Source organism: Saccoglossus kowalevskii, chromosome 8, assembly GCF_978046115.1.
Source record: "Saccoglossus kowalevskii chromosome 8, keSacKowa6.1, whole genome shotgun sequence".
Lineage (NCBI taxonomy): Eukaryota > Metazoa > Hemichordata > Enteropneusta > Harrimaniidae > Saccoglossus > Saccoglossus kowalevskii.
This window is the reverse complement of record NC_140648.1, coordinates 18,460,993-18,476,254: the sequence shown is the minus strand read 5'-3', so window position 1 is coordinate 18,476,254 and position 15,262 is coordinate 18,460,993. Positions and strand designations below refer to the sequence as shown.

Here is a 15,262-nt window from a genome sequence, read left to right as displayed (position 1 = left end):
AACAATGGTAACTAATACCGTAAAATCAAACAGATAATAATACAATAATGCCTGAAATTGGAGAGGAAGAACATCTATGTGTTTCTATACCTCAGACCTATTTAGATCCAATTGACAACCGTACCACACTTTTGAAATGTATCATATAGTTCTGGTTTGCTTCCGATCATTAGGCAAATGATATAATGAAACAACAAGTTGTTAAAAAGCTTTTACTGAATGCACATACTGAATATTATAAACGCAATCATTATTCGCTACGTTCAAATACTGCTATTTTTTCCTGATAAGTGAAATTTGTTGAATTGAATTCATGTGATTTCAGAAATTTACAAAACAACTCTCTGTTTTACTGAAAGATCTGTGAATTTAAAATCTACCAGTAGTGAATTTGATCAAAATAGTGAAATTACTGCTCTTACAGTATACTAATACCAGAGTGGGGGTGTTGGTGGGTGAGTATTAATTATTTGTTCTTTTTAATTGATTATTATTATAGAAGCTCAAAACCAATGAAATTGAATTTGTGTGGGAACTTGTATATTTTGCGCATATCTTATTACAAATATAATATTATAGTTTCTTTGTTCAGCAAACAATCAATTCCAGCTATGAAAATAAACTAGTATGCTGCACAAGATGACTTGAAATTCCATCAACACCTTGGAAAATATAAACAGAGTGAATGATGACATAAAATAAATATCATGACTGTACATGTAGCAATTATCTTATCAAAAGTGAAAACAGATTAGTCTTTGCCAGCTGGCAGCTAATCTGGTGGAAAGATAAGCTCAATTACATGGGTTTATTTACCTAAATGTTATTCCATAAGGGAATTTTTGCATTGACAGGGTGGTTACTTACAAAAATGCTCCAACCACATGAATTATTAATTTTCTATTTAGGTTAGCAATGTGGTACTTGTAATATATTTAGTATGTGGTCCACCTGTACTGGTGTTTTATCATTTTAACTTTACAATTTTCATAAAAAGAGAAATTCCACATGAAATTGTAGATAACTATCAATGAAGTATGATAAACTATGGGGAAAAACAAATGTTTATACTAAATTTTGCTGGGCTTCTATATTGTAATTAAAATAATCACCATGGTAACCAAGATTAATTATGCAATACATAATGAAAATATAAACAAGGTTACCAGCATTTGGCCAAGGTAAAAATAAAATAATTATCAAGCTTTGCTAGTCATTGCTGTCTCATTCTATAATTTTTCTTTTCTAATCCACCAGATACAGTACAATAACCTCAAAAAAAATAAATATACTATTTTGTACTATAATTTAGAATATGTATTTGTCAATTTTTCAGATTTGACTACGCCCACATTGTACACATGGCAAAATTGATCATCAAGATTATTTCTTTTTTTCTAATAATAACAACAGTTATTCAGTATCACGTACTGTAAAGGAGTTAATTATTCACTGGGTTTTAATTTTGCTTATTTCGCTGACTGGAAAATGTGCTAAATTAAAACCCAGTGAATATGTAAAATTTAGCATAGAACACATTATCTAAATGATAAAACTGTTATTTTAAAACCCTCTGAATATGCCTGAAATGGTAAATCAGCAAAATTTAAACCCAGTGAAAATTAGTCATTTTACAGTATTGTCTTAAAATAGGATGCGAATCTAATTCAGTGCCCATCAGTTGAAGTGTTCTTTCTAAGACTATATTAATATTAGTGCCTATTTAAGCTTGTAAAAACCTTTCTGTGCAATGAGAAACATTCATGCATGACTATTAAGATAATGAGAGATATTGTTGTTGATTGGCAGTAATATCTCCAGTGTTGTAATTAAAATAAACTGCCATTCATATTTTTCTTGTTGTTACACATGCATTTTTCACTTGAAAATGTAATTCTCTTAATTTCTTTAAGTAAAAACAACAAATTTTTGACAAACTTAGAGGTATACATTGTCGCATAAAGCACCTTCAAGCGTTGTCATGTTCTATTTGTTTTAATGTGATTTTCATTCATTTCAGTGAGTGCATATAAGCAAAATACATTTACTAAATTTAAAGATTAAGACAAATATTATATGATATTCAAGACATGATTATTTATCGACTGCACGACTTATTATTGAAATTATGGTAAAACTCTTGTTGAAATGTGAGAATCACCCAAAATATGAATTTGCGTTCAACATTGTGTGCTAATATTCATATTTAATAATATGTCACTTATTAGTGATAATGAATAATGGGTGATATTAAACTTTCGTGTCTGTATTGGTAGGCTCTTTTATGGCTTCTTGGTTATTATTCTTTTAACGAGTAATTTCATGTTTAATAACTGCACATTATTGTTTTTTTAATGGAAATTGGATGATTGCACGTTCTTTATTTTAGAAGACTTACTCCCCACCCTAGGCTAGATCTGAAGTCTGGTAGATACACGCTGTTTGTTTCAGAAGACTTCCTCCCCAATTCAGGCTAGGTCTACATTCAGGTAGATACAGGCTGTTTGTTTCAGAAGACTCCCTCCCCCACCTCAGGCTAGATCTGCAGTCTCTAATTTTGGTGAATATTTTTATCATTTTTGGTAAAAAGTGATATTTTCGACTTCTTGTTAAAAACCACAAGTCCGATTGCTTTGATATTACATATATAGGTACTACATGTGGACCTCTTTCAGATTTGTTCATTTTGTGATGATGTCTTCAATTCTCTAATTTTCGTAAATATTTTTGTAATTTTTGGTAAAAAGTGATATTTTTGACTTCTTGTTAAAAACCAATAGTTCAATTGCTTTGATATTACATATTTAGATACTACATGTAGACCTTTCTCAGATTTGTTCATTTCGTGATGATATCTTGGATTCTATAATTTTGGTGAATATTTTTGTCATATTTGGTAAAAAGTGATATTTTCGACTTCTTGTTAAAAACCAAAAGTTCAATTGCTTTGATATTACATATATAGATACTACATGTAGACCTTTCTCAGATTTGTTCATTTCGTGATGATATCTTTAGTTCTCTAATTTTGGTGAATATTTTTGTCATTTTTGGTAGAAAGTGATATTTTCGACTTCTTGTTAAAAACTGTAAAGTCCGATTGCTTTGATACTATACATATTGTTCATTTTCTGATGATGTCTTCAGTTCTTTAATTGAAATGTGCATTTCTAACAGCGGAGCTATCTCAGCCGATAGGCTGCTTATTATAATGTTATCATTATACATCATTTCTCTTCTTTTAGTAATAATTCAATAAAGAATAACAGCCAAATATGACAATAAAAAACGTGTTGCATGGTGCGAACGTTTGTGTCTAACGTAAATGAAAGAATGTGTTTAAATGTGAACCTTGAACACCTCAATGTTGGTGTTGTAGTTTACCCCATATAATAGGAAAATTTTAACATTCAATTATGTGACATTTTAAAACAAATGCAGATTTACCTTAGTAATCATTCAGGTTCTGAATTTTGACCTCTTCAGAATGAAGACTAAAGTACCGGGGTAATGCTTGGTAACTTCTAAGTTGGTTCATTAAGCATGTCAACTATCATTTGTTACTGTCATTATAACGTCCTAATATAATTGGTATTTGGTACTACAAAGTAGCTTTAATGAAACTGAGAGCTATGAACTTGAGTTGAAGGTTGCAGCAGGTACATACATTTTGTACCAGTCTTGTGAATGATGTATGTTGAAATTGTTTGTGCAACACTTGTTCTGTATGCCAACAGATGAGATTAATGATATCTGCAGTTTATTGTGCACACTTAGTGGATCTTCCATGTGATTTGTTGATGGCACATCTGGTTGTTTTCACCTGCATACCTCGCTTGTGATAGGTAGATGCCACATCTGGTTGTTTTCACCTGCATACCTCGCTTGTGATTGGTAGATGCCACATCTGGTTGTTTTCACCTGTCTATATAAAATTACCTCTCTTGTGATTGGTGGAAACCACATCTGGTTGTTTTCACCTGTCTATATATCTCTATTGTGATTGGTTGATGTCATATCTGGTTGTTTTCATCTGTCTACCTCTCTTGTGATTGGTAGATGCTACATCCGGTTGTTTTCACCTGTCTATATACCTCTCTTATGATTGGTGGATGCCACATCTACAAATATTGTTGGAGTGACTGTAAAAGTTGCTAGCTGAGAAAAACTTCATTGTCATAAATGCAAAGAAGGAAATCAATTTCATGCTTTTTAATTTTTCTTTTTCACTTCCAAACAGAAATATATTAGTCACTTTCTTGTAGCTTATTTCATATCCGTATTTCCAGCCTTCTGCGCATCATGTTAAGGGGGAGGGTCAATTTAATTTCAAATCCTCAATTTGATGCACTTGCTGTTTAGTGAAATAGGCTTTCTGAGATCACTTTAAGAAATGAGAAATGTCAGCTCTGAGGTTGATTCCCTCTTCTTCCGTATGATAAGATAAAAACAGATGATGATAAGGTAATAACATGCTCCACTGTGGTTTTCAATCACTTGTCTGCCTGAGTTCTGATATCTCGGTCCCAACATTGATCTGTTCTAAAACATGATTATAGGGAGAGATTGGAATCACTCGTTAAGGGCTTCACAGTCTCATTTGCAATGCACAGCAGGCTAGTAGTTATCCTGGCCAAATGTGCTCCAGCATGAAAGATTCAAATTTTCAAGAAATGAAATGTAAATTGGAAGTTTGTAAATTGATTGCATTTTAATCATCCTGTTTAATTGATCTTTTTACTTAAGAGTAATTTTGCCAGCCCTTCACACATTGATATTCTGTTTCCAGGCTATTTATGTACTATAAATTTACATAGCCTCACTTTGGGTTATGGGTCTCCCTAGGTGAATGATAAAGTGTACTTGTGTAAATATCATTGGACCTGCCGTTTTATTTTGAAAACATCATTCAGGGATGGAAGCAGGATTTTGGGGTGTGGGTTAGGGCTGTACATTTACAATGATGTCATTACCCAATTGCATTATGGGATGCATACATATGAGCGGCGATGGTTTTTGGAGATGCGTCCCAGGGATGCCTCTATCTTCTGCATTGTACATCAGCTACTTCCCCCCATACCATCAAGTGTCACTATGGGTCCTGTATGACTATCAAAAACGCATTGGTTTTTCACACATAATTCAAATATGGTCTTGCACAATTTGTTTTACAGTGACATTTTACCAACATACACACATTTTATATTATACTACTATCTATACTTATACCTACATTTAAAAAACAAACATAATACTGTAAAATACTTTATTTTGGCTAGAAATAATTTTTCGCTGAAAAGGCTTTTTTGGTGTTATGTATGGAATTTGTTTTCACTAATTTTTCACGAGTTGAATGTGAGGCGTAGGAAAAAATGTATATTCGCTGGATTTTATTTTCACTTCAAGCAGCCCTTCAGCGAAAATATCATATTCTACAGTACTTTGACCATTGACACAATTTTATTTTCACTCAATCATTCCTTTAGCAAAAATAAGTTCCAAGCGAAAATAAAGTATTTTACAGTAACTGATTTACAATTTATTAGTGATACCGCAAAAAATGTGATGCACCTGATTTTCACCGAAAATATCCTTAGTTGCCAAAACGAGTAGCACTTGCTCAATCTCTTTACAAAACTCCTGAACTTCTCAACTGATTTTACTACAGTTTAAAATTGAACATTGGAATTAAAGAAAATGTCCAAAGGGACAATACGGTATTGATAGGGTATGCAATATGGATGCCTTTAAGTACTGCTTGCACTGTTGGGAGTTGTTATGCGCTGATTATATACTTGTTCTCTGAGCGTGGAAAAAAATCAATCAGTAGCGGGATTGCCTCAATGTGTTCGCCTAGAAAATACATAATCTAACTTTGAATGAAAAGCCAGCACAAAGGAAACTTAAATTTATTTTAATGTACCGACTATGAGAGTTTAAGTGGCATTAATTACAGGTGTCCAAGTTAATTGTCATAACAGTGCCTGTTGTGAATCTACTTCAAATGAATATAATTTACAAGTTGACATGTACACCTGAAACTCACAAATTTTATATTCATGTTATAAAAAATATATATATTATATATATTACATAGAATCAAAGTTCTATAAGAATGAGGGTATGCTTCATTGTTTACATGTATGTTTGGTGATTTGGGAAAAGATCCTATGATCTTGTGAGTTCCATGCACTCATCAAACATATTTTAACCAGTGGCATTTCATTTGAAAGGATTTGATTGTGGTTTGATATCGCTGTATTTCAAAACGCAACACTTTGGAACAATACACACTTTGCAAAAAACACTATAAAAGCAGTTGAGAAGAACCCGAATAATTTTTCTCACAGACTCGCTCATTGGATGATTTTTTTTAGAAATGTATATTGGTGATAATGTGATTACCGGTATCTCTCAATTTGCATGACTTCAATTCTCACAAAATCTTCTTTGCATACCATTTTCATACCTGAATCAAAATTTTCTAATCTTCATCATATCTTTTTTTCCAGGCGCTGACATTCTGGGGAGCTATTCCAATTGCTTTTTTATTTCTTTCACTACTATTCTTCTTGGTGTATTTCTGCTGCTGGTGCTGCTGCTGCCGACACCCAAAACCCAAACGTAGAATACCTTGCTTGAAATGTTTTCTTCTACTATTTACTGTGCTTTGTCTGTAAGTATTAGCAATTTTTACAAATTTCTGAGTAATTTTGTAGCAATTAATTTTCCACTACAAATAAATGTGTGTTACTATTGCTTACACAAATCACAGTCCCTAGCTGTAGCCTGGAATCCAGCCATTCAGAGTGTTCTTTCCAGTTCACTCAAGAATCGCTGGTGAATCGCTTTGTAAATACGTAGACGACACAGAATTGTGTGTCACTACTGATTGGCTGCCTCTATGACTTCGGTACATAACCATGGAATCTTGCATGTGCAGACTGACCTGACGGCATCTAGTCTATCCTAGCCTCCTCCCACCCTCCCTTGTTGAGGATCTGTGCACAAATAGGTATTCAATAAAAAAAAAACATTCTTGTAAAAGCAGAGTGATGTTATGGGTAAAATCTAGATCGATTAGTACCTTCTATAATCATATAATACCAAATTGTATCTATAATAATTGTTTATTTAATCTCTATTCATCTTAAGAATGGAATGTTTATCTATTAATGATGTATTGTTGTGAAGCAATTAGCAATTTTGTGGTTTGTTTATGAATTGTTTTCCCATTGTAGTCATAATCAACATGAATTGTATCTGTTGTGGTACAGTGTTTGGAAAGTCTCCAAAACTGACAAGCCAATGAATGTCATACTGAGGGTTTTGAATTAAACCCACAAACAGGTGGTTAGACCCTGAGGGCAAAAAATGTCTGACGTGTGTGATCTTTGTGGTATGCATATAAATTATGTAGTAGATGTATACTCTGTAGTTCTAATTTTCTAACAGCTGATCGTTCTTTTTAAGCACTGTTTAAGAGCTGTGGGTGTCGAAAATAAACAGATCAGGAAAATCTGCCTGACAGTTTTCCTTCCAACATTGCGAGGAACATTTCCAGCGATGTTTTGACTTTGGCGCTGTCACTTCCAATTCGCAGTCATTTTTGAAATGGTATTAATTATGGATTTGAATTCAAAATGAAGTTACTGTGAGTGTTTACATTATGAACACAGTGAGTTATTTGATTACAAGCATACTATTTCATAACAAATTCAAGCGCCATCATCAAATACTGTAAAATACTTTATTTTCACTTGGAAGTAATTTTTGCTATTTTCACTGAAGGAATGATTCAGTGAAAATAAAATCCAGCGAATATACTTTTTTTTCCTATATTTTACATTCAACTCGTCAAAAATCAGTGAAAATAAATTCCATATGTAACACCAAAAAAGCGAAAATTAATTCCAGCTAAAATCAAGTATTTTACAATTTAGTGAGACTTTCTGTATGCTAATGAGGGATGTTGACTTCCAATGGTTAAAGGCAAAGTTGAAACAAACATCACTGAGAATGTTACAATGTTACAAGGAAATTGCTAAGATAGTGGGTTTCCTGATCAGTTATTTGGCCCTCACTGTCACTGTCAGTAATGAACAAATATAAGTACGTTGTACGTACATCATTGTCTTATCACGCTGCGAGAATAAAAGATGATTATAATTACCATATTAGTGCTTAGTAGATAGATAGAATTTTTTATTTGGAACGTACCAATGAAATCTTGAGTAAAGTCCAAAAATAACAATAACAAAACATTCAGAATAACTAAAACTTACAGTACTAAAACATATCAAGAATATAGAAATAAAATTTTGCAAAAATGCTAAGAATGAAAAAATCATTACTTGAAACAATAATAGGAAATAATTCATCCATGCTAAAATCTTCCAGCTTTGGGGCATAGATGTATAGAGCTGCAAGGAATTAGTGCTTAATATGTGAATGAGTGGTGTATAAACAGACAAAATTGTTAGCTGAAATGTCATAGCCCAGTATTTGATAAATACAATTTTTTGGTTAATGTGTGATTCTATGATGTGCTTCTAGTTCAGCAAATATGGTATACACTCACTGTAAATGTTATAATACTGTAATTGTCTGCATCCAACCGGGTATCTGCATGATGTATGGCGGCACTCGCAGAAACCCTGTGTACTATGCCGAATAGTTGAATATGTATATTATAATTTTAAAAAGATACCGCAAAGTATGCACTCAGACACTACATAGACCGACCTTTTCTACGTCTCTGTCAATGATCGCGCTGTCTGGTGCTCCCTTGGAGACGTCTTTATTTGTAACCTGTACTCCCCTGTATCAGACTTTGTCTGCATTTATGGAAGCAAACATACGAGACAAAATTCTTGTGTGTCACACCGCTAATCTAAGTGGATATACTTCAGTACAGGGAGTATCTGTGTCCAAGTTGTATGCAATACTTAAAATAAACGGGGTGTTTCTAGTAATCCAACCATGCCATACCGGTAGTTTGTGTGCGTCTATGCTCTATGGCTTAAACTTATGTCTAAACTGAAACATGGCTACTGGATTCACTTCCTGTTATGAGTTGCTTGTTTAACCAATTCTTCACATATTACGAAAATCAATCAATCTGATTAAAATATGATGTAGTGTACAAGCTAATATTTTTATTTTTTTCAATTAATATTGATACCAGTATACATTTTGTTTTAATTTTTAAATTATTGTTTGTTTATCATTTTACATGGTTTTAACATTTTATCATTTTGTACATCGGGTAAGAAAATGTTAAAACCATTTAGAAATGATAAAAATAATGTCAAAATTTAAACAAAATAAATAATATTGATAAAAAAAAATAAAATATTAGTCCATACATCAGATTTAAATCAGATTACAGAATGAATCAACAACATGCATATTGATTGTAATACATGTAGGCTGGAATCTGCCAGACAAGTTACTAAGGTCAAGTGCCTTTTTTCTTTCCAATGTTGTCAGAAAAAACTATTTTGCCTTCAGAAACAAAAAAACAAACAAACATACAAATCATGCTCAGTGGGACAGAGTGTTTTTGGAGGAAAACACTTTCGCTGATTTAGATGTTGTTAAACTTTAATGGAAACTGAAAGGTTGTCTATAAAATACAGCATTGCATATTTGGAGTCTAATTATGATGTAAATGCACTTACTTTGTCATTTCAAAATTCATAAAATTTGACTTCAATTTATGATGACATATCTATGAGTTCATGTCCCAGATTGTTAGATTAATAATAAAAATTGTAAAGCACTTGAATAAATGTTGATCAAAAGATAAGGATAACAATTAATATTCAGTGTAGTTGCTTGGAATTTTGTTGGGGAATGAATTGAAACTAGTTTGTGGGTTTGACAGTAATAACCTCTTAAGATAAATTAAGTGTTGTTTTCTAAGGATATTGAAGGTGTGTTAATAGCATTGTGAATGCCTAGTGCATATAAACCTGTTTATTTTGCTGTGAAAAGCGGTCCCCTATGGAGCTGAATTGCATGCTGAATTGTAAAATGTCTGAATGTTCCATTACATTGCCTTGATTTGATGTATTGCTTTTTATAATGGATGTTTTTAGTGTGTGATGGCATTTACGTGAATTGTCAAGGCTGTTATGTGTGGTGTACGCTTGGCACAAAATGTTAGATTTTACAATTTAAGGTAGTTCAAACTGAATACAGATTTAGAACTATTGAGCATGTTACTGCACATATATGCAATGCATTATGGGAGATATATTCTCATTGTATTTAATACAAAATAATCATTGCACTGTAAACTTTATTTAAATTAATATCAATAACGACTTTTTCATCCCATGCAAAATTTTGATATATTTTCACCTTAGAAACCAGTACAAAAAAAAATGTTGACACTTTGCACTCGAAAAAAGTCTTTGGTAATTATTTTATATAACCAGACTTTTTGGACATAGTATCCTTTCTCAATGAAAATTTTTCATGCAATTCATTTATAGTATATGCTCTATTATTCATTTCGTGGAGATGAAAACCTCCCTGCTGCAGATTTCGTCATTTTTTGTCTCGTGCAAAGTGGTTGATCGTATTTCCAGATTCTTATTCTGTAACAGCTATTCGACTTCCTGGCGCAGGAAGTGATAATTTCCATCAGTCATGGATTCCCTGAACCGACAGTCATACTAATACCTCTTGCTTCTGCCATCAAATGATGACATGTGCAGAATTATATAGATTTACACATGTCCTGCGGAGTGTTCTCCCCAGGAATTGAAACCACTGTGGTGGCCTAATTTGCATATAATTTGCATATCGTTTACATAATAATAGAAATTGACCAAAGCACATTTACACCCACACAATAAACAACATATATTTTTAAAAACAAAGTGGCAGATATTTATTTGGTTCACACAGTGTTATAAACAATTTTATTTTGTGCACTTTTGTAATATTAATGAGCTCCGTCACAGGGAAAATATTTTTTTTTTGGAGTCAAAATATTACGTTTCACAATTTAGAAGAGTTTGAATTTAAAAATGAAACATTCTCGAAATGCAAATGCTGCAGACTAAAAAGAAACAAATAAATTGTAAAAGGTTAAATGAAACTCATTTGAAACGTTTGAGCCAGGATTATGTTCACCACTTTCATGATCTTATTTACTACAAAATTCTCCTTCAAAAAATTGACCATGTAGTTATTTGGCGGATTGTTGGTTATTATTCCGACCATCATCTTCTAACGTTTACATTTACAGTAAATGAACGAACAAATAACACTTCCAAACGATCGAAGTTACGATGTGACATAACTTACTTTGCGATGTTATACATTGGTTATACCAATAATTTCTCTTACTCGGTCATGATGCCATGCAAAAATTAAATACTACTTTTTTTTATATGAAAAAACGTAAAATTTGAGCTAGTTTTATTGGGAGAAATTATTTTTGATCACTCGATCACTTCGGTGAAAAACACAGACCCGCCATGATAGTTATGACGCATTAGTTGACCGGCATGTGTCCTTTGACCCGGTGGGTCAAAAACTCCATTTACCAATCAGAATGCCGCATGGTAATGTCGGTAGAACCCGAAGTTTTCCGAATGATCGTGATCATAAAAATTACATTGCGGAAGTAAAGCAATGTTGTAGCACGATGTGTTGGTATGAATTTCAGATGGAAACTGCATGATGGTTTTCGAAAGAGGTGATTAGAAATTTTTAAAAGGTAAAAAAAGTATTGAAAGAAGAGTTTTTACATAATTCACGATGATAACAGTTCAAATGTATTTTACCCAATAACGCAATAAACACGTTATTTTTTTCTTGAGTAGCGTAAACTGATCGTGAACTCCGATTTTCCCATGTTATATCGGGTGGAATTGATTTTGAAAGAATTTTAGCTTTCAAACTAAAGACTGAGTCTATCGTCAGAAAATATTTACTTACAAACAAAGAGGTGTTAATTTTACAAAATTTACTTGTATTGTTCAAAGCCACTACCACATCACGCGACTATGTCTATTGTTTACAAATTATTATCCACGACTGGCAGGATGCGTGTCAGTCGGTACGCAAGTATAATAACAATATGACAATAGTCGGAAGCGTTTCCGTGGTGGTCGCTAATTTTGAGTGCCGGTCAGGCCGACCAGCGTGACTAGATCCCCCAATGAAAAAAAGCACTGTGGCAGTCTTGCTAATCACCGTGGCGGTGTCAGACCGGTGTGGCGGCAAATCGAAGCACTGTGGCGGGACCGCCACGCTGTTTACATCCTGGGGAGAACACTGCAGTGCGTGTGATGTACTGCAAGGAAATAATGTTGTCAGGGGGCAAGGTTCTTGTGGTTACACTATGTTAACTTTATGTCTGGCATTTTTATTAGACAATTTTGCGAGATGTTGTTACATGCATGTACGCGTTTCAACAGACTGTAGCACAATCCTGCTAAAATATTTCTGTTTAGTCTCTGCGGCTGATGCTTACTAGATACATTGTATTGAATCAGAAATTTACAGTATCAGTGGTTATTTCACAGTTGTTGGGGGACTGTGGTTATTTGAATTAAACAATGGACAAATTTGTTAATGACATTAAAATTTGATAGTAAAACAAACATTGTCCCAAATAATAAATGTATTACCAAATAAATATAACGAAGTACGAAAAAAGTTCGATTGCAACATATCTGAGCAGCTATGCTCATGAGATTGTTATTGATGATCACGATGATGGACGTAAATTTTGTGGTTTATTTTTTGCAGCTATATTTGTACCGTGTATATACATGTATATATGAACCAAATTCAAGAAATAATGAAAAAAAATATTCAACCTATAATACGATTTGAGTGTGATTTTGTACTTGCTGTCTCAAAGATTGAATATATTTATGACTGCAATTGCATGTACCATGTTGAACCCCATACAATACCTTGATTGCGATTTAAAAAACAAAATTCCTGCCTTCAATCCAATTTTCAATCAAAATATTTATATAAATTGATACGATTCAAAACATCAGTGGGTATCAAACGGAGCATGCTGATTTTTCCATCTTCTGAAATCATACATCACAGCTATGACATGCTGGATGTGCATGATCTATTGGCAGTGCATGCCATCACATGTGTGGTCTTTCTCTTCATAAGATCAACTCTCCAAGTAGCCAACATTATATGTAAATGATATGTCCTTCCCCTGGGTTTTTGTTATGCTAGCTATTTTAACTGTTTGCCTTGACATTATATGTATGCTGCAGTGTTTATAACATTTTTTCTCATTCAGCTACATTAAAATCATTAAAGTTTCAAATATTATTACACATTTCCTACAAATTCAGACCATTAAATATTTAAATATTAAATATTTTCATTCCTAAGACTTCAATAAAGTTATATGAACAATCTCATAGTGCAACTTGAAAAGTAAAATCTGTATTAGAAGCCACATCCCTAATAGAAGTCGCACTCATTCTTTTTGAACAATTGAAACACAAAATTCACCATTTCTCGTATGTGTAGGTAATCTAATAGCATCCCCTCTGTTGCATTGTAACATTTTAAAAGAAACTGCGGCTTGTAATACAGATTTTACAGTATCACTGTAGTGTTATTTTATGTGAGAACAAATTCAGTAGTAATTAAAAGAAAGTCCATGTAAAATAAAATTAATATAATTATGAACTATTAAAAAGTCTAATAATTATTGTTCATCAACTTCATCTTCATTTACAATTTTCTTCAAACTTTCCTTTAAATTTCACTTTTTGAGTTGAAATTACTCCATATACAATTCCTGCAATCATGGATGGAGTCTCAATTCTACAATAGTAAACACATAAAGGTAGACTACAATTGATTGAATTCCGCTCTCAGAAAATGCACTTGTTCTAGATTTAAGTGTTTCCAAAATTAGAATGAAATATTGGAAATAGATACTATAGGATCTGTTTAGTTGCTGCTGTTAGTCTTAAGGTAGAAGCCTAGTCATAATTTTTGACAAAATTGGTCATAAATCGCATGACAATGTTCATTAGTTTAATATGTACAATCGTGAAGCTAATGTCTCATGGTACAATGAAATAGCATTATTTTGTGTGTTATAGTTATGCTTTTTGAGAAACGTGTCCTAATATTTCTTGAAAATTGCTATTTTTAGAACAATTCAATAGAACACAATGTTAAAGAAAAATTGCATTTTTTTACACTTTTTAAAACCCAGATTTTTTAAATAATTCAGAACAACAAAAAGTACTCCATCATTAACAATATATGATTTTTTCAGCCTATGTCACCAGGCTAGATTTTGAGATATTGCATAATATCTCTGCCATAGGAACCTGTGGTAAAAGTGTTATAATAGTGTCAAAATGGCTACTTTCCACTAAAATACAACCATCAATATCTCGAAAAAAAGGCTGGTGGCCCCCAACTTTTTTTAGGTCAATATCGTTATATTGCCTTGGAGTACAATTTATTGCAAAATGAATAAATTCTGGGTTTTTTAATTTATGAGTAGGCTTCTACCTTAAAGGCTGATCTGATTAATTTCTTGTGATATAATTGTACTGAATAAGGATTGACAGTGGTGGTCCAGCAATTAATATTGTTTTTTTTACAGAGGCTGAAATTTGCATGTGCATGCGTGACGTAATAAGAAAAGAAATCTGCAGTTTTAATTCTCAGGAATAGTCACTCTAAGAGGGTATTATAATAAAAAATAATTTGGTGTTCAATTGTCCTGGTAACATTAGTGTAATGAGGTTTTGAGAAATTAAGCTTTATTTAATTATATTAATTAATGTTACTTAATCAATTTTTTTCAAATATAAATCAAACAAGACTGGCTCTGCTTTGCTCAAGTTCCCATCATGCATTGCTGACTTATCGCATGCATTGGTGGCTTTGTTCATAAATCAAGTGAAAGTGTAATGCAACAAACAGTACCCGCCAGCTGTTATGTATATTATCTAAAATAAACAGTTTGTTTAATGGGAGCTTTATTATTATTTGATCCATAAATTATAAAAACTGAAATGATAAATGTTCGGATTATCTTCATTAGAAGTAGGAAACCTCCAGTCACCAATACATCAAATGTACTGTAGAATACTTTATTTTCTCTTGGAATTTATTTTTGCTATTTTCGCTGAAGAAAAGTTTTTGTGAAAATAAAATCCAGCGAATATACTTTTTTCCCTATATTTCACATTGAACTCATCAAAAATCAGTGAAAATAAATTCCAAGCAA

At 32.5% G+C, this 15,262-nt stretch overlaps 1 protein-coding gene across 2 annotated transcripts in view; it reads left to right on the top strand.

Annotated features, from left to right (window-relative positions):
• LOC100371914 (protein tweety homolog 2-like) overlaps nt 1-15,262 on the top strand; it is a 64,634-nt gene that overhangs the window by 29,247 nt on the left and 20,125 nt on the right. For both annotated transcript variants that reach the window (XM_002733229.4, XM_085502290.1), the window contains exon 2: nt 6,513-6,676. In XM_002733229.4, the coding sequence (XP_002733275.1) occupies nt 6,513-6,676 (164 nt within the window). The remainder of the gene's footprint in view (nt 1-6,512; nt 6,677-15,262) is intronic.